Here is an 18,487-nt window from a genome sequence, read left to right as displayed (position 1 = left end):
TAAAACTGATACAAATGGTGTGCAAACATTATGTTTACAATATTTGTAAGTGTTATAATCCAGAAAAGGTCTAAATACGTGCTAAATAATCATCTGGTGATCTATTAAAAGTTAGCTCGAATGAGAGGCGCATTGACACAAATAGAAGGTGTTTTTTTATATTCCTTTAAAACATGTGATTCCGTAAAAATATATTATAAAACTACTGTAAATCATGAAAAAGACAATTTTATTTATATGTTTTGAAACATTCAAATACCTTATTTGACACAAAAGCGCTGAATTAGAGTTTTCCAAAAAGTGGGCAAACCATGATCATATTTTTGACTGGACAAACCAAAATCATTTACCTTATACAGCAATAGAAACCAAAATTCGCAATACTTACGAATTGGTTGGTGTTCAGCTCAAGTATGTTCAAGAATTGAAACCGTTATCCCAACTTGTTAAATACATGTGAAAACTGTTTGCTTCATTACAAAATTGATATCATGTTTCAGTGGCATCAAGTCGATTAGCATACATTAAATCCCGTTCAGACGAAATTTGAAAAGGCATTGGAACTATTCGAAGCTATTCATATTACCTACTATGCGCTCCCCAGCATACGCAACGAACATTTGCCCACCCTTCGACGGGCGTCTTGGCGTAGGTTGGCAAGAAGCGCAGCATAAAAATGGAGTAGAATGCGAACACACATAACATCAACTTGCTCGACAACAACAACAATCAGTGCTGCCCTTTAAACCGGCTATTCTATTGTGTTGGCCCAAAATGTACCGCCAATAAATACGGAATGGAAACGAAATGCGCAACACCTTTCAGTTCCGAAGCCGTTGCAAAAGGAGCAAATAAAAAAAACGAACATCGAGCATCGAAAAGACCAACTCCTCTCTCTCTCACTCTTGCTCGCATCCATTTTCGTTGTGCGCGAATGCTGCTGCTACGCTATGTTGTTCTGCCAGCAAGAAGGCTTCTAGGGGCGGCCGAGGAAAGCCTCCCCTTTCATATGAACGACGACGACGACGATGTCTATTTTGCGCAGAACCACCTCGTCGTCTCGTCGTCATCGCCATGGTAGCGCTTGGTGTTAGTGATACAATACCACTAACACACACACACACAGTGCAAGAACTCGGAACGCGAGACATAACGAAACAGCATAGAATGAGCAATCCGGCCAGCAGCCAGCAGCCAATGCTAAATGTGGGAAGGAGGAAATGTTGCGCCTCTCCTCCTCTGCACACACGGTTGGGTTTCTAAGCGCGCACACACATCTGCATCAGCGAGGAGCACCGGAGCGGGAATTAGAGGGTACGGAGGAAAAAAATCTTCGACAATATTTTAGTTGTTATTTAACTCTCTCAAGGAGAGGACAGTCTTTTTGTTCGAGGGTTTTTTTTTGTTGTGTCATCCCGGGAAGACGAAAAGAAGGATCTGTATGGTGATCTTAAATGTGCGCGGAATAGAAAAAAAAGGATCTCGAGAAAAAAAAGTGAGAAAGAATTCCGGATAGATTTGTGTCAGGGGTTGGAAGAAGAAGGATAAGGCAAACTTTTCCCTTTTCGCGTGAAATATTCTTTGAATGGAACTGTGGGACACAAGGAGTGGAGTGTGCGACCAAGGGAAGAGGACCAGGACATTGGAATAATCCCAGCGCTTTTGGAAGTGAACAAAGGAGGAACGATTTCAATTCAGCAAAATCGAGGAAAAGATTCAAATTACAAGATATTTTCACCGTCGTGGAATTTTCGTCAGAGATTGCACCGATAGGGGAATGAAATAAGGAAAGCGAAATAGTTCAATAAATCTGAGCAAATTCCGTGAAAACAGTGCGAGGAAAGCCGGAAGAAAGCCGATCAAATAACAAGGTGTAAAAAGTGTTACTAAACTCGCGGATTAAGGTGAAAAGTCAGTGGTTCTACAAGCACCTCCAGGCGGAAGCAAGTTAAGCAATAGCTGAACTTTTTCCCAGAACAGTGTAAATAGTTGTTGTCCATCGGGAGGAAAGAAGCCTTACGAGGGGAAAACGTCGCGTGTGGAAAATAAGTACCAATTCTACGGAGGAGGTGAGAAAACTCGATTACTTATCAGAGCGAAACTACCGCTATAAATGTAAACAGTGATAAAACTATGCACTTCAACTACGGTAACCAGCCGAAGGAAAGGTTAAAGTCATAAGCGACACTAATTGATGCTCCTTCCAACCCATTTGAAAAGTGCTCGGGCTTTGGAGGAAAATCCCGACTAAGCCGCGGGAGCAATTACCACGGCTCGATTGTTTGCTCGAGCCAGGGTCTTCAAGAGGCAATGTGTGTGTGATTTAGCGGTTGCAACTTTGTTCAAGTAATCAGTGCTAAGTGGTTTTAGCCGACGGTGCACAAGGATTGAGGGCTTTGTTTACCAGTGCGTCGTCTCGTCCAATGGATTGCATTCATGTTGAACCTTGGCGTGGATAGCTGGGACGACTACAAGCAGACGGTATGTCTCCGATTTAAATCTTATTGGTGCTTCTTGAGTTAAGCTAGATAAAATTTGTTTTCAAATCGCTTGTTTGGCAATAGTGAATAGGACTCCATCCTGCCTCGAAGTTCATGCGGATGTTCTGTTTTCAGAACCCGATTTGTTCCAAACTTCTGACAGATTATTGGAATTATGAAAACCTACAAAATTATAAAAACACTGATTATTGTTCATTTATTTAAACCAAAATCATGGTTTTATGCAATATACTCTTCAATGAAATGTTACGTATCTAAACTTCAGACATGACCTTAATGTATCAAGGAGTAATAATGTTTAAGAAGTTTTTCGAGAAAAAAAAAAGCTGTAAACATATTTTTCATCTTAAAACCCATTTTAATTGATCTATCAAACAAGGAAACCGTTCGGCAATGTTTCGTGAACTTACAGTGTTTGAAGCCAAAGAAGTAAAAATTGATTATTGGAAATATGTTCTGACCTTCGACTTAAGGTCTTCATTGGGTTTTGTACAATGAATCGATCGGTTCTCTTGGACGCAGCATTCCAGTCTTGAAATTCGCCACCATCCTTTTTGAAGATTCGCTTGACGATAGCCCACAATCTCTCGATCGGACGAAGCTAGGGGCAGTTTGGCGGATTGAGGTCTTTCTCAACAAAATCAACATCAATATTCTCGATCCACTTTAGAGTGGTTTTGGCATAGTGGGCCGATGCCAAATCCGGCCAGAATGGTGGTGGGGTGCTATGCTTCTAGTAACCTTTCCTGCAAACACTCAGATTGGCACATATCGACATTTATTGTTTCTTTTGTGTAGAAGTTTAACGACTTCAATACACGTGAGCATATTGCCTGTCACATAAGCACTTTCTGCCATTTTTTCCCCCTGAATTCACTTCTCATGGTCGCTTACACCCTCGCCAATGACTGGGTGTAAAATTGTGTTCTGGGTCCTCTTTAACGTAAGTCTCATCATCCATCAGAATGCACGCATTGGATTTCTGCACAGTGTTCAGCACTTTGTTTTGACATTTTTTTGCTTTTTGTATGTCTTCAGGTTGTTCCACTTTTTGATCCACAGCACCATTTCAACCGTTGTCCTAGCTTTTTTTTCGCCGAATCACGTATCGACATCAATTTATTCCGATTGATGAGGTTGATTACTTTCCGGTCCAGATCGGGGTTGGAAGGTTCTGGTTTTCTTCCTCTTCCCGGTAAATCATCGAATGAATAGTGTTACCCGAACTTCTGGATGATAGGTCTCACACTTGCCGGATGAATTCCGAAACATTTTACCACTTTATTCATTGTAATACCCTTCTCTCGCATCCATTTGTCCAATACTTGAATTTTAGTCTCCTTTTTGATACGCGACATTTCGGAAGGAATGAAAAATTAACATGTAAACAAATCCTTGGTGAACTCTTGATGGATCAAGATACTAAATAGAGGTGAGCACAACTGCATTCGTTTGCAAATCAATTGATAGGGGCACTAAAAATGTGTATAGCTTATTGTAGATACACCCACTACTACTAATGTAGAGAAAGATTTTCGAATAAGTTCGTTTTTATTGTGAACTAAAACACACAAAAATGGCTGAAAATATATTAAAATTTAAAACCTATAAATTGGTGTCTGCATTTTACCTTTCAAGATAAGTTCATTGTGCGAAAGCCTAATCCTCGATTTTGCATCGATTTTTTGTGCATTGTGGCTGGGGTTTAATGACCCGTATAATATTGCTTTCCATCAACTCAACAGTTGCCGGTTTATTCGGATAGATGAGAGGCAATACATAATACCCCAAAACTAATATATTTGTCAAATCACTTAATTTAATAGGCAATTTACAGGTCCAAAACGAGAGGTTGAATGATCATCAAACTCACCTCTCAATTGGTCCATTATTTTGTGTGTTGTATGACAAGTAGCTTCGTCTTGTTGAAGTTACATATCTGTTAGATTCAATAGTAGTAATACAGACTAATAAGGCCATAATCATCAATCAAAAACGGGCTTGACAGTAACGTGGCGGTGGTTTTCAAATTTGAAAAAAAAACTAAAGGGTAGTATCGGGGACATAAGCGGAGAGACGAAGGACTGCATCAAGAGCTGACAATTTGAATAACTTTTTGAATATTCAAGTAGTTTTTCAATACCTTCTAGTAAAATTACATCTTCTTCGCTTCCAACAACTGCATTCCCAAAGTTATGATCCCAAATTATACTCTGCAGCACCTTTCGCAGAACGGCAACAGAAAATCTGAACCGAAACGGTTGTGCGGCGACGGCGACTTCAATCGCAGCATAACAGATTTTCATCTTCAGTTTTCGACCGAAGAAAACAGCTCTCACCGTAGTGAAAAAATCTTTTTCAAATCCGGTTAAAAATGTGATGCGCTTTGAAGCATCTTTTAACCCGGAAAAATGCTCTAGTTCGTGAAAATTGAATGATCGATCAGAAACAGTGAACCATGAACTCCTAAATTCATTAATGCTCTCTCCTGACAGTTTTCTTCTTCATGAAAATCAATAAATGATAAATTTTAAACTAGCTTTAATCAGCATTAACACATGGTGTTGGGTGCTAAAGTGAAACTAAAAACTGAAGAGGGGAGGTGTTGAATTATAGTGGTTTTAAAATTTAGCAGTTCATTTGTCTGTAGTCTTGAAAAAGTCAATTTTAAGCTTATCGAGATATGTTTATAGCTCATCGACATATTCGCATGTTTCAAATTTGCAGAAAAACCTAGTTGGGTGTTCATTTAGAAACTTTTATAAGTACAGATCTTGTAAGACGCTGTTTTAGATTAAAAACCAAGATCCGAATTACCTTTTTGAAAAGCTTGTACCATTACGAGGCACTCGCGCAAAAAGCTATAAAATTCCTTAGCACAGTTCCTGCACAGTTCAATTTTCGACAGGTGTATTGTGAATTGAAATAATCTGCCAACTTCTAGAACAACTACTTAATTCAGAAGCGTTCCTCAAGAGAGATTTCCTACTGAAATTCCAGTTAGTTTTAGTAGTACATGAAATCAAATTACCTTACTATATCCACATTGTAACATCAAAAAATTCAATGTTTTACATTACAAGACTGAAATGAATAAATAAATAAAGCTAGAAAACTTAACCTAAAGTATCTGTTTTGAGAGAGAGACTATTTTTGATGCTCTCTCCGCCGCCAACTGGTTGCCAGCTGCATGATTGCCGAATTGGTAGTGCTGAAACTATGGAACAAAATAAATTATATCTCTCATTCGATGTAACAGGATATGTGCGAAATCGACTCTTAAATCAGCGAACAGACATAGCAAACATATGCCATAGAACAGTCCCTTATTCTGTACAACAAACGCATATTTCATGACACATAATGCATCCAATGAGCGACGCGAGCAATCGGCACAGCATAAGTATTTCCAAATAAACACTTAGCTTTAACACATGGTGCTGGCTGATCACTGTCTAGAGTGGAACTAGTAATCGAAACCACAGAGCAAAACAATTTGTGCTTCTTGTTCGATGCAACGTGACTTGGACGAAATCAACTATACCAAGTAAGCTAACGCTCGAATTGAAGAATGTTATTTGTTGCATTGTGACCAAGCAAACCATTTGTCATGACAATGTCATGCGAAAATGCGAAAACAGAATAGAAACATACGGTATGAGGCATGATGTCGACGCCAACCTCTCTCAGTTTCTATTCTGTTTTCGCATTTTCGCATGACATTGTTCTGACAAATGGTTCGCTTGATTGTGACACAACGTGAGCGGCGAGAAAATTGGTAAAAACCTACCCATTTTATTCATTACATGTCTACTTGTTTTATTATTTCCACTATTTAGTACAGCGCGGACTCGATTATATAAAGTTTTTGATTTCTTTTCAATGTATATAATCGAATCTTAAATATAATCGAGTCAAAAAAAAATTGTTTTTCATTTGTTTTTTTTTGTATGTTCTTCTTCTTGGATGGCTCTAACGTTCCAGTGGAACTTTTGCCTTCTCAACGTAGCATTACTTGCGTCATTTTTATTAATAATACTTGAGATTTCTATGCCGAATAACACGCCTTAAATGTACTCTGGAGTGGCAAGCTCTAGAATATGCGTGACCACAGTGCAAGCCGGAAAAATTTTCTTTGACGAAAAATCCCCCGGCCAGAACGGGAATCGAACCCCCGGCATGATAGTGTGAGACGCTAACCACTCGGCCACGGGAGCACCTTTTTTGCATGTATTTTTCTTTTTTTAAAAATAAAAGAGAAATTTGATTTTTGATTCATCCCCTCAAAGTCAGAAAACACCTTTCTGATAGGAAAAAATAAATTTATCCAGATTCTCTCAGGAGGTGATTTTTCATCATATTTGATGAAAAAAATCCTCCTACGCATATGTTCGAATTTCAACAATGACAGAGTTATAGAACTTTTTTTTGTTTCGGATACTGTTACCTCAAACATGCTCTACATTGAAAAGTACGCTACTGAAGGCGATTCTGATTCTCTCATTTGAAAGATGAGAAAATTTAGTATAGGATATAGTAGTGTAACAACTAAATTAGTGGATTTTAATAACATTTTGGAAGTGGAAAACTCAAAAGTTAATAACTTTTGATGCGTTATCATTAATTTTATCCTAAAAAATTATGTTGAACTAGATTGTTTCTATAAATTAAATTGAAGTTCTTTAACCGCTCTACAATTTGTTCTTTGACGCCCAACTTCTATCTTTCTTAATTTGGCTGCAATATCGATATAAACAATTCCTGTGGAAAATACAAGCAAAATCATCAAAAATCACGATTTTTACCCCACTGTACATGTAATAGCCACTTAAACTTCACCTTAACGTTTCGTTTATTTTTACAGGATCAGTTACATAGGTTTAAAGAAGCCAAACTCCTCACTATATTTTCACTATTAACATGTTTTCTTAATTCTACGGTTAATGGAATAGGAAACCGATTACTCGCGGTCGACTCGAGTTTAGAAGGGTGACACATTCTCATTAGGAAAAGGATGGGATGTAAGGAGATTGTAACAATGTTCACACTCACACTCACACTCACATTCACATTCATACTCACACATCACACTGAATTCTTAAAACTATCTCAAATCTAATATATATTAACAATTTAACTTATTCTAATGTTAGTAAGAAGGGAACCGATAGCTCGCGAAGTACGAAAAGGAGGGGAAAATGGAGGGAAAAGGATGTAAGAACAATCACACTCGAAGATCGATATCTTTAAGGAAAACATATATTTGGGACATGTAGTCAAGGTCTAACCGAGCCAACACATCTCTCACCGGCACAGTGATTGGACATGAGTCGGGAGAAGGTCCCGACTCATTTCAGGAAATTTTGAAGCTCAAACCATTGAGATTGCTGAGTTTGCCCGCAACAAAATGACTCTCATTGGAATCCGTCGTTAAACATAACCTAGAGAGATTCAACCACGACCGAAACCGAAAATTGAAATCTTCATCGAATGGTTGAATAACGAAAATAAAGAATAGAAATTTAAATAAAAACATACCCGATTAATTAATTTGAAAAGAAAAAATCTTGTCCTATCCGTATTCTAAGCATTAGCTTCATAGCAACTTTATGTTCCCTCTTCAAGCGTTGACAGTTCTCCAGTTTTTGAATTGTTTCCTTTTTATGGTACCTTTTAATTCGTCACAATCATCACATCTTTTTATGTACCATGTCCTGGTAACTGGGTAAATCTCCATTACACCTCTATGAAGCATTTTTTTTACACTGTATATGCTTCCTGACTTTACTTGGAAATCATCAACATCGTCTAATTAATAATAACAATGCAATCAATCTTGAGATTTTTTCAGATTTTTGGAGAAAAAAACTACGATAAAATGACTTTATCAAACCAAAAACACAGATTTTCTTATGGCAACTTTAGCCCTCATATTGAAAGTTCAGACTTAGTCTTACGTCAAAAATACGGACAAGGATTAAACCAACTGTGCTTATTTCTGAATGAATTCGCAGTTCTTGTACTACCTGTGGCTACTCATCACAGCAAAGGCAACAATTTTGTTTGCCTAAGTCTGTGTTCAAAACACAGTTTTCACAGAGCATGAATTCTGGTAATGAAATAACTAACATTGACATGCATGATTCGTGAGAAACAAACCTCAAAAATCATCCTGTTTAATGTATAACTGGAAGGATATAAAACAGTGTCATCATTCAATCAGTGTAACATACCTACTGAAATTCATTTTTCGGTTCACATTTGAGCATATTTGAACGATTATTTGAAGAAGTGTAGTTGAAGATATTTGCACCTAAAATTATAAAGTATGATTAAAAGAAAGCCATGGTTAATAATTTTTTTCTCGCGTATCAAAAGTGTAATGGGGTTACGCTCGGTACTTTAGAACGATAATAATTTGTACTCAGCACTGCTCTTAGACTGGTTGTGATCACTTGATATGGTTTTGTTTCATATATTTTCTTCGATCAAGGAAAACGCGCAAGCCAGGCGGCTGAAAATGTGAACAGTGTTTATGGTTCTGATGCAGTAAGAGCCAATCTCGTGCAAAATCGTCTCATTTCTGAAACGGATGGTAACAGGTATTAACAACAACGGCAAGCAAAAACATTGAACTAGTCAGGATTAACGGATCCCAGCCTCTTCTCGAGTTCACTGGACAGTTCCTTACTGTTATCCAATCTAGCCGCAGCAATTTGATCTGTCACTAAGTGCCTCTTTTTTTGAACAGATGCTGATGCATTCAAATCATATATTACAACACGCTAAGTTACGAATACTTTTTATTTTCATGGATTAGGTCAAGTGTTCTCATAGTTCGTTTCCCTTAACTTCCAGATTTTATCGGGTCAAGTGTAAGTTCAATTGACGTCTTAATTTGAAATACAGTAAATCTTGAACACTGTATAAGTGTTCAAGTTTTATTGTTATTCTTTGCAACAAATTTAAATGTTATAATCTGTTTGTAAACAAATACAAATACAAATTTGTTTCAAAAATAAGTTGAACGGTTTCAGTGATGTGCTTCTATAATTAGAGGTCTCAAATAACAGTATTTTCAAAAAAAAAAACGGGATCGACAAAGATCATTCTTCCGAGATTCCTCAAATCCGTCCCATATTAATTCGCCAAACAACGATGTCATTACCGGACATTAATAATCCCAACCCGACGACATTCCACCAACATAACAAGTAAACCGCCTGATGGATCTGATGGCCGGCCGATGACGGATGATCTCTCCCCACGCTGACTGACCGCGGGAGGCTGTGACTAATCATTGTGTTGCGTATCTTCGCGTTTATATCTTGACGCCCAAACTAACTTCCTCTCCCTCACTTGAAACATTGTCCCCATCGAGGCCGAGTTTTAAATATTAATAATCATCGTCGTAGCCGCGCACTAGAGTGGCCGGCGGTTACGTTTTCCAGAGTCGCATATGCGATTCGGAGTTTTGATGATAATCAGCTGGAAATCAATTATTTGATGGTAATATCCTGCAACAGGTTCCAAGCTGTTCGTTAACGAAGACGTGAGAGACGGGATTATAACCTGTCCTCTTTCCGAGAGGGTCTTTGAGACGAACGCTCCAGAGAAGGAAATCAAAGGCAAACGCAAATCAAAGTTCCGGCGAAGTTGCGCATCGTTGAAACTCGCTGTCCGTGTCGCGCCTTTCGGAGAGCCGAGATGCTCTCCGCTGTATTTGGGAGACGAAGAAAAACAAAGATCACATACAGCGGTGGAAAAACATCCGCCGGTGACGGGATCGCCTCCAAGACAAAGTCGGATTGATGGCAAGGCTCATTCCAAGGATAAGCGGCAAACGAATTAGATTTTGACTGATTGGAATTTTGTCTGATTTGGAATTTCGTCGAAAAATAAGAATTTTTAATTCATGGATAAAAACATAAAATGGTTTAACTCAACAATGTTTTGAAGGTTATTTTTTCAACCTTACATCTAGTAGCTGTGCTATCTCCCAGTTAATTGAACGGAATATTCTGATTACAAATATTATTTATGGATGAACATCTCAATGACGTTTGCATTCTCGCTATTCGCTAAATTTTGTCATTATAATTTAAAATTATTATCATACAAAATGTACTCTACCACATAGATGACATATTTGATACGAAAAAGTGTATTTTCGTTCATAATTTTTATTTTGAATGCATTTTTATTCTATTAGAAAATCCCTTGCCATTTTTGTTTCACAGAAATGAAACACGAAGCTCAATGTGAATAACTTTCATAGGGGAACATCGTCTTCACAACATAATAATACTTCGTGTAATTCAATTAGTTTTAGGATTGAGGATGTCCAATCTTTATAATTTGAAACGAATCCTCAGCCCTCACGGAAGAAACACGAAACCATTTAATTATTGAAAAGATTTTAAGTTATGACGATTTTCAATTTTCAAATATTTTGATCGTTAATTGGAAATTTTACGTTTTCAGACAAATTGAATTTTCACCAGACCCTACCATACCATGATTCAGTAGAGCAGTTTAGTGAAATTCAACTCTTTCATCCAACTTTTGATTTGGGTACTTTTCGATTTGATATGTTACAAAATTGACCCTGCAACAAATGACGTGTTATTTTTTCCGCGAAGTTCTGTAACTACTTTTCAATTTTTTCCTTCAGGTCATGGCCGAAATGCAAATCGAAAAGGGCTGAAGAGTAATCGAAAATCACAGCAAAATAATTGAGTTGTACAGGTGACGTGGCGGACATTTGAAAGATATATTTATTTATATTAATATAATATTTATCTTAAATATGCTAATATTATATAATATATATATATATATATATATATATATATATATATATATATATATATATATATATATATATATATATATATATAATATTCAATAACACATAACCAAATAAATAAATGAATAAAAAAGAGTACCAAGGGGCGCAAACTGAAGCTTGACGTAGGACTGTGATTGTTCGGAAAAAATGTACAATGTACAATATCTATCCTCGTCTAGAAAACTAGATTTATAACCGTCATTGGACAGGCATGTAATATTCACAGAAAACCAAAATACAGGTGTTTCATAACTTCAGAATCTCTACAAAATTAATATTTTTTTTTTACTACAACAATTTCATTAATTTTTTTATTGTTAATTTTTGAACTTCAACTAGTTTATAATACATAGCTCCTCTTTCTTCTCAATCAGTAGATTATTTTTCTGTATCTTCTGGTGTACCTCAAGGTAGTCAGCTCAGAGCTTTCATATTTCTGATTTATTTGAAAGACATTCACTTCTCAATCAAATGCCAGAAGCTGCCTTACGCGGACGATTTTAAATTGTATTTTACCATAAACGATCGTACTGACGCAGTTTTCATACAACAACAGTTAGGCATATTTGCTGCTTGGTGTCACAACAATATGAAGATTTTGAACGCCTCTAGATGTTTTGTCATCAGTGTCTGTAAGAAGAAATCATTCACCTACTTTACATACTCTCTTCATGGCCAGACACTGAATCGGGAGGCTATTGTCAAGGATCTGGGAGTCATGCTTTCATGCATTCTCATCTTACCTTTAAACAGCATGTGTCATATACAGGGCCCGAAAACTTCGAAGGTGAAAAATGAGGACCGACTCTACTCTTAGCAGCTTTGCTTCGAACAGAACTGCTTCGGCAGTCGCCGCCAACAAAAAGTGATTTGACTAGAAAATGAATTGACTAGCGTTGACTAGCGAGGATGACTGGTGAACTAGTCCAGTCAGTGGTTATTTTAACTGACTCGACTAATGAATACAAATCTGCCTCTTCATTCAACTGACTTCAATCCACACTTCCATTCCCCCCTGACACTAATTCATACCCGCGTACGCAATATTATTTTTACGTCCATATAAAGAGGAACGAAAACATGATTTCTGATGCAAAAAAGAAGTTACCCCATCAATGGACGGTTTATTGTCTACCCATCGTGAAATCAAACCAAAGAACATCTATCAAGTATGCTATAAAGGTCCTCGCGTTATTATTATTTAGTATTAGGCGTGCAAAATAGCGCACACACAGCACGTTATTTTATACGTGTAAGTAATTTTCGTGTACGATACAAAAGAATCTAGCTCACCTGTAGCGTATGTCAAACCACATTGAATTCAAACATCGATGCATGCACATGTACATGGGAGCGAGAAAGAGAGGAACGAATTCGTTTTGGGAGAAGTCACTTCAAAATGCAATGAGAACAGATTGACTAGGAAGAATGAAATGATATATTCGAGTCGGTAGAGGGAGATAGCGACTAAACAACCGACTGACTGTTCAGTCGTTTTGGCGGAGAGACTGCGTGAAGAAGCCAAAAGTCATTACCAACTAAGGCTATAATCAGTCAGATAATCAGCTGACTATCCTCAGTTGACTATGACTATGCAGAGCCCTGGTCATATGTCGCCAGCGAAGTATCTTCTGTGATTGGATTCATATTTCGCTTTGCGAAAGATTTCAGAGACATTACATGTTTGAAAACCCTGTATTGTTCTCTAGTGCGCTCAATATTAGAATACTGCTCAGTAGTTTGGACGCCGTTTCACAATGATGCAGTCAATCGCATTGAGTCCATTCAGAGGAGATTCGTTCGCTTTGCGCTTCGAGGACTACCCTGGAGGGATCCTGTTAACCTTCCAAGTTTTGTCGGTTTGTTGAGCCTGCAACTCCTACGTTCGCGTCGTGACCTTTCCAAGGCAATGTTCATTAATGATCTCTTACGATCAGATCTAGATTGCGTTGCCATACTGCGACAGATGAACATAAACATAAGGCGATTACATTTACGTTCTCACCCATTTTTAAATATTCCGGCATCTCGGACGAACTATGGTGCGAACGAGCCAATGATCAGCATGTGCAAAATTTTTAACAAATGCTATCACAGGTTTGACTTCAACCTTCCTCGTGCTAGCCTTAAATATATGTTTTATGTTATTTTATCATCCTGGCCATTGAATGTGTTCCTTTAGTAATTGTATAAATGTTAGCATTATGAATAAGTTAGTTTAAGGAAATCCAACAGATACATGGTTTTATATGTTAGCTGTTGATACAAGAAATAAATGTAAATGTAAATGTAAAGAAGAATATTTTGTCGAATGTAGGGAAACTTTTCATTTGAAATGTCATTGTTTGATACAGAATAATTTACCTATGCTATTTTTGATCAAATAGCGGCCAACCGGAGATGTTGTAAATTCAGGTCGTTTATAAGTTATACAAGTTAGTCCCCCAATATCACTAGTGTTCCAACTTTAATCCAACGATCATGTGTTCACCGTGCACTGGAATGTTCTTTTCCGTTCCATCCCACACCTATGAATTAAACATAAATCATTATCGAGAACACATACGAATAAATACGTGCTCTGGTCGAGATGACATTCCTACTGACATCATCAACATGCATGCACGTTCGTTTGTGGGTGGTTAGATGCACGCGAATCGTTGCGCAATCATTCCGTCTAACAATACCAACAGTGCATCGACAAGTCTTGCGTTGATTGTTATGCTCCTTTGTTCTGCGCGGCGGCTATCGTGAAATGGCTCAAGTGACTTTTGTTATTTGTTCACGGCCCAGAATATGGGAAAATTTCTGTTTCCTCTAACTGTTCATTCATGTTGATAGTAAGCTATCTGAACCAGGCCTTTTTGAGAAAATTCCCCCAAATTATAAAAATCCCACTTTCAAAGCTGCGAGTCCTAAAACTAATGTGGAAGCTAATCCTATGGGTTTCACTATTTCAGGAGCACTTCTCTGATAAAAAAAAATTCAACTTAAATAGAATTTGGTTTAGATAGATTACCATAGATTACTATCAACACGAATGGACAGTTAGAAGGGCAACAAGGTACTTCAGAATAATTGACTGTTGTTTTTGTATCAAAAACAATTTGATAATTGGGTGATTTGGCATCAATTTATAGAATCTAGAAGGTCATGGCATGGTTCAATGAATAGGGGCTTCAGATTCTGGACTGGTCAACTTGTGTACCACATCAAAACCCTATCAGGGACTTATGAGGAGTGATCGAGCGAATAGTTGATGCAGCTTACAAGCAGTATGAGTAATTTGAAGAACTTAAACGAGCAGTATCCTCTGCGTAGAACGAGATACACACTACGACATGGCACAGCTTGGTTGTAAGTATCCCGAATGAGAACTAAAGATGACCTACGAATTAGAAACTTATCGTAATTCATGTTAAATTGACATTAAATTTGGAAAGAAGTGAAAGTTTTTCCATCTGGTTCTATAGTTATGAAACACTGGAATTTTAGTTTTTTGATTGTTTCGCGCCTGAACACAACAATAAAGTTGAAGTGGCCAGTCTTATAAATGAAGATAGTTATTGTATTCTACACTATATACTTCAATTCAACCGCCCTCTTACATATCTCAGGAAACTCAGAGAAAATTGAGTGGTTCTATAGTTGGGAAACGCAGCGCATAAATGACATGTAATGTCCCAAGCCTCACCTAGAGATACATATGTGTTCTAACAATTAACTTAATTGAACTTAATCCGTTTCGTTTCCACAGGATGGCTCAAGGTGCCATGAATAGTCGAGGGCGACAGCTCATTTTTTCTAAATCGTGAATTATCGACATTTTTGCACAACAAGTTCATTTTTTACTGCGTTGAAAAAGTCGATTTTCGTTGCAAATAAGTACCCTTTGCGGAAAGTTTAGATTTTTTGTTACCATTGGAATAAAAGTGCAGCTGAAGCTCATCGAATGCCTGTGGAAGTTTATGGTGAGTTTGCAACATCGGATAGATTTGGTTTGGTTTGGACGATTTAAAAGTGGTGATTTCAGTGTTAAAGACAATAAGCCGGATCAACCGAAAAAGTTTGAAGACTTAAGGCTGTCATAGAAAGTTCAGGTGGCAGCCTTTGGAATACTGTCCTGAGGCAGTACATTCGGCACGCCTGGCTTAAGCAATCTGTTTCGGTGGAATGAGGCGGATGAGAATTTTATTTGAATAACTATAAGTGTTCTTTCGCATCTATATATATTAGGCTGTCAAAAAAGTCCTGCGGTATTTCCGCGAGGTGTCGTTGTAAGCGTGTAGTTCTAGTTGTATTCATTGTATCGAGTCATACTATAGCATGTTGGAAAGGTGCGCTATAATATAGTCCTTGAAAGGCGCGCTATAATATAGTCCTTGACAGTGTTTTGTTTGGTTAAGTCGTTCGTGAGTTATAGTGTCGCAAATATGGAGCAAAATAAAGAGAAAATCCGACATATTTTACAGTACTACTATGACAAAGGCAAAAATGCATCTCAAGCTGCCAATAAAATTTGTGCAGTTCATGGACCCGATACAGTTTCCATTTCCACCGCACAACGATGGTTTCAACGTTTTCGTTCTGGTGTAGAGGTCGTCGAAGATGCGCCACGCTCCGGAATGCCTGTCGTCGAAAATTTCGACAAAATCGCTGAATTAGCCGAAAAAGACCGGGATAGTAGCAGCCGTAGCATCGGCCAAGATCTGGGGATAAGTCATCAAACCGTTATTAACCATTTGAAGAAGCTTGGATTCACAAAGAAGCTTGATGTATGGGTGTCACACACGTTGACGTAAAAAACATCTTTGACCGTATCGACGCATGTGAATCGCTGCTGAATCGTAACAAAATCGACCCGTTTCTGAAGCGGATGGTGACTGGCGATGAAAAGTGGGTCACTTACGACAACGTGGAGCGCAAACGGTCGTGGTCGAAACCCGCTGAAGCGGCTCAGACGGTGGCCAAGCCCTCATTAACGGCCAGGAAGGTTCTGCTGTGTGTTTGGTGGGATTGTCAAGGAATAATCTATTATGAGCTGCTTCCCTATGGCCAAACGCTCAATTCGGACCTGTACTGCCAACAACTGGACCGCTTGAAGGTAGCATTCATGAAGAAGAGGCCATCTTTGATAAACAGAGGCCGCATTATCTTCCATCAGGACAACGCCAGGCCACACACTTCTTTGGTGACGCGCCAGAAGCTCCGGGAGCTCGGATGGGAGGTTCTTTTGCATCCGCCGTATAGTCCGGACCTTGCACCAAGTGACTACCACCTGTTTTTGTCCATGGCAAACGAGCTAGGTAGTCAGAAGTTAGCCACAAAAGAGGCCTGTGAAAATTGGCTATTCGAGTTTTTTTTGCCAATAAGGAAGCGATAGCAGGGGTATTATGAAGTTGGCATCTCGTTGGGAACAAGTCATCGAACAAAACGGCGCATATTTGACTTAAAACAGATGATTGTAACTAATTTTATGAACAAATGAAAATTCAAAAAAAATACCGCAGGACTTTTTTGACAGCCTAATATAAAAATGAATTTCTGGTTGTCTGTCTGTCTGTCTGTCTGTCTGTCTGTCTGATTCTTATGGACTCGGAAACTACTGAACCGATCGACATGCAAATTGGTATGTATGGGTTTTTGGGGTCGGGGAAGGTTCTTATGATAGTTCGAGACCCCTCCTCCCTCTCTAACATACAAATACAATTAAAACACAAATTTTTACATTACTCGAGAATTAATCAAGCAAACGAAATAAAATTTGGCATGTGGAGGTATAATAATGCAATGGATGTTTCTATGGTGGTTAGATACTCCTCCCCTCTCTCTTAGGGGGGCTGCCATACAAATGAAACACAAATTTTTGCATTACTCGAGAATTAACGTAGCATATGAAACCAAATTTGGCATGTGGAGGTTTTAGGGTGCAATAAATGTTTTTAGGGTGGTTAGACACTCCACTCCCCTATTTAAGGAGGAGCTGCCATACGAACGAAACACAAATTTCTGCATAACTTGAGAACTAATCAAGCAAACGGAACCAAATTTGGCATATGGAGGTTTTAGGGAGCAATAAATGTTTTTATGGTGGTGTGACACTCCTTTCTCCTCTCTAAAGAGGTGGAGGGGAGGATACTGAACAACTCGAGTACTAATCAAACAAATGGAATTAAACTTAGCATATAGTGGTTTTAGAGATCGATAGACGTTTCTATGGTGGTTCGACACTCCTCTCTCCTCTCTAAGGGGAGGTAGTACAATGGTAGTACAAATGAAACACAAATTTTTGCATAACTCGAAAACTAATCAATCAAATGGAGCCAAATTTGGCATGTGAAGGTTTTTGAATATGAGGAATGTTTCTATGATGGTGTGACACCCTCCCTGAAATGGAGATGGAGACCCGTAAAAATAATACACATATTCCAACCAAACATGGCAATTGATTTTTTTTTAATGTAATAAAACGCACTCCTATATCGTCTTCTATCTATATAGATAAAAATGGATCACCGAATGTGTTGATAAGAGCGAAACTCGAGAAAGGAATTGTCCGATTTAGGGTTGTCTTTATTCTATCATATTTTCTGTATCATACATATATTCCATGTAACGGAGGAACATGTTAGTTGCAGGTGGTTGAAAAAATCTTGAACGAGAATTGTGTCTGAAAATAATCTGATATTATAATGACGAGTTTATAGTAAAAGGTAATTTTAAAGGGGTTACATTTGAACGATACGATGAACGCTATCTTGAGATGAAAAGCCTGCTTGTAGAAGTCGTACTAATTAAGCTTCCGGCCTGGTATGTGAAAGTACTGGATACATGATAATCATACACGTAGGATTTTGATTGTTAATATTGGTACTTCAGTTTATTTTTCACCCACTCATGCTGTTTGTTGCACACACGTTTGTAGAAGATGGACAAAAACGTAATACACAAGAAATTTTTTATCCTATGATCCAATTCAGTTAGATACGTATCTTGGAACTTTTCACTTCTGTTGCAGAATTCAAAACTTGATTGTTGTAATTCGTAGAAAAGTCGCACGTTAAACTTTTTTTTAAGAATTGCAATAACATCGTTGTCAACAAGAGTTAAATCATTTTTATCTTCCAACTTTAAC

At 37.9% G+C, this 18,487-nt stretch overlaps 1 protein-coding gene across 3 annotated transcripts in view; it reads left to right on the top strand.

The window, feature by feature from the left end:
* The first annotated feature begins 1,336 nt into the window (after positions 1-1,336).
* LOC129777342 (developmental protein eyes absent) overlaps positions 1,337-18,487 on the top strand; it is a 97,497-nt gene continuing 80,346 nt past the window's right edge. For 2 of the 3 annotated variants that reach the window (XM_055783569.1, XM_055783567.1), the window contains exon 1: positions 1,337-2,481. In XM_055783569.1, coding sequence (XP_055639544.1) covers positions 2,437-2,481 — 45 coding nt within the window. In that variant the 5' untranslated portion in view covers positions 1,337-2,436. The remainder of the gene's footprint in view (positions 2,482-18,487) is intronic. The other variant, XM_055783568.1, reaches the window with a different exon arrangement.

Source organism: Toxorhynchites rutilus, chromosome 3, assembly GCF_029784135.1.
Source record: "Toxorhynchites rutilus septentrionalis strain SRP chromosome 3, ASM2978413v1, whole genome shotgun sequence".
Classification (NCBI taxonomy): Eukaryota; Metazoa; Arthropoda; class Insecta; order Diptera; family Culicidae; genus Toxorhynchites; species Toxorhynchites rutilus.
This window is presented reverse-complemented; position numbering and strand designations above follow the sequence as displayed.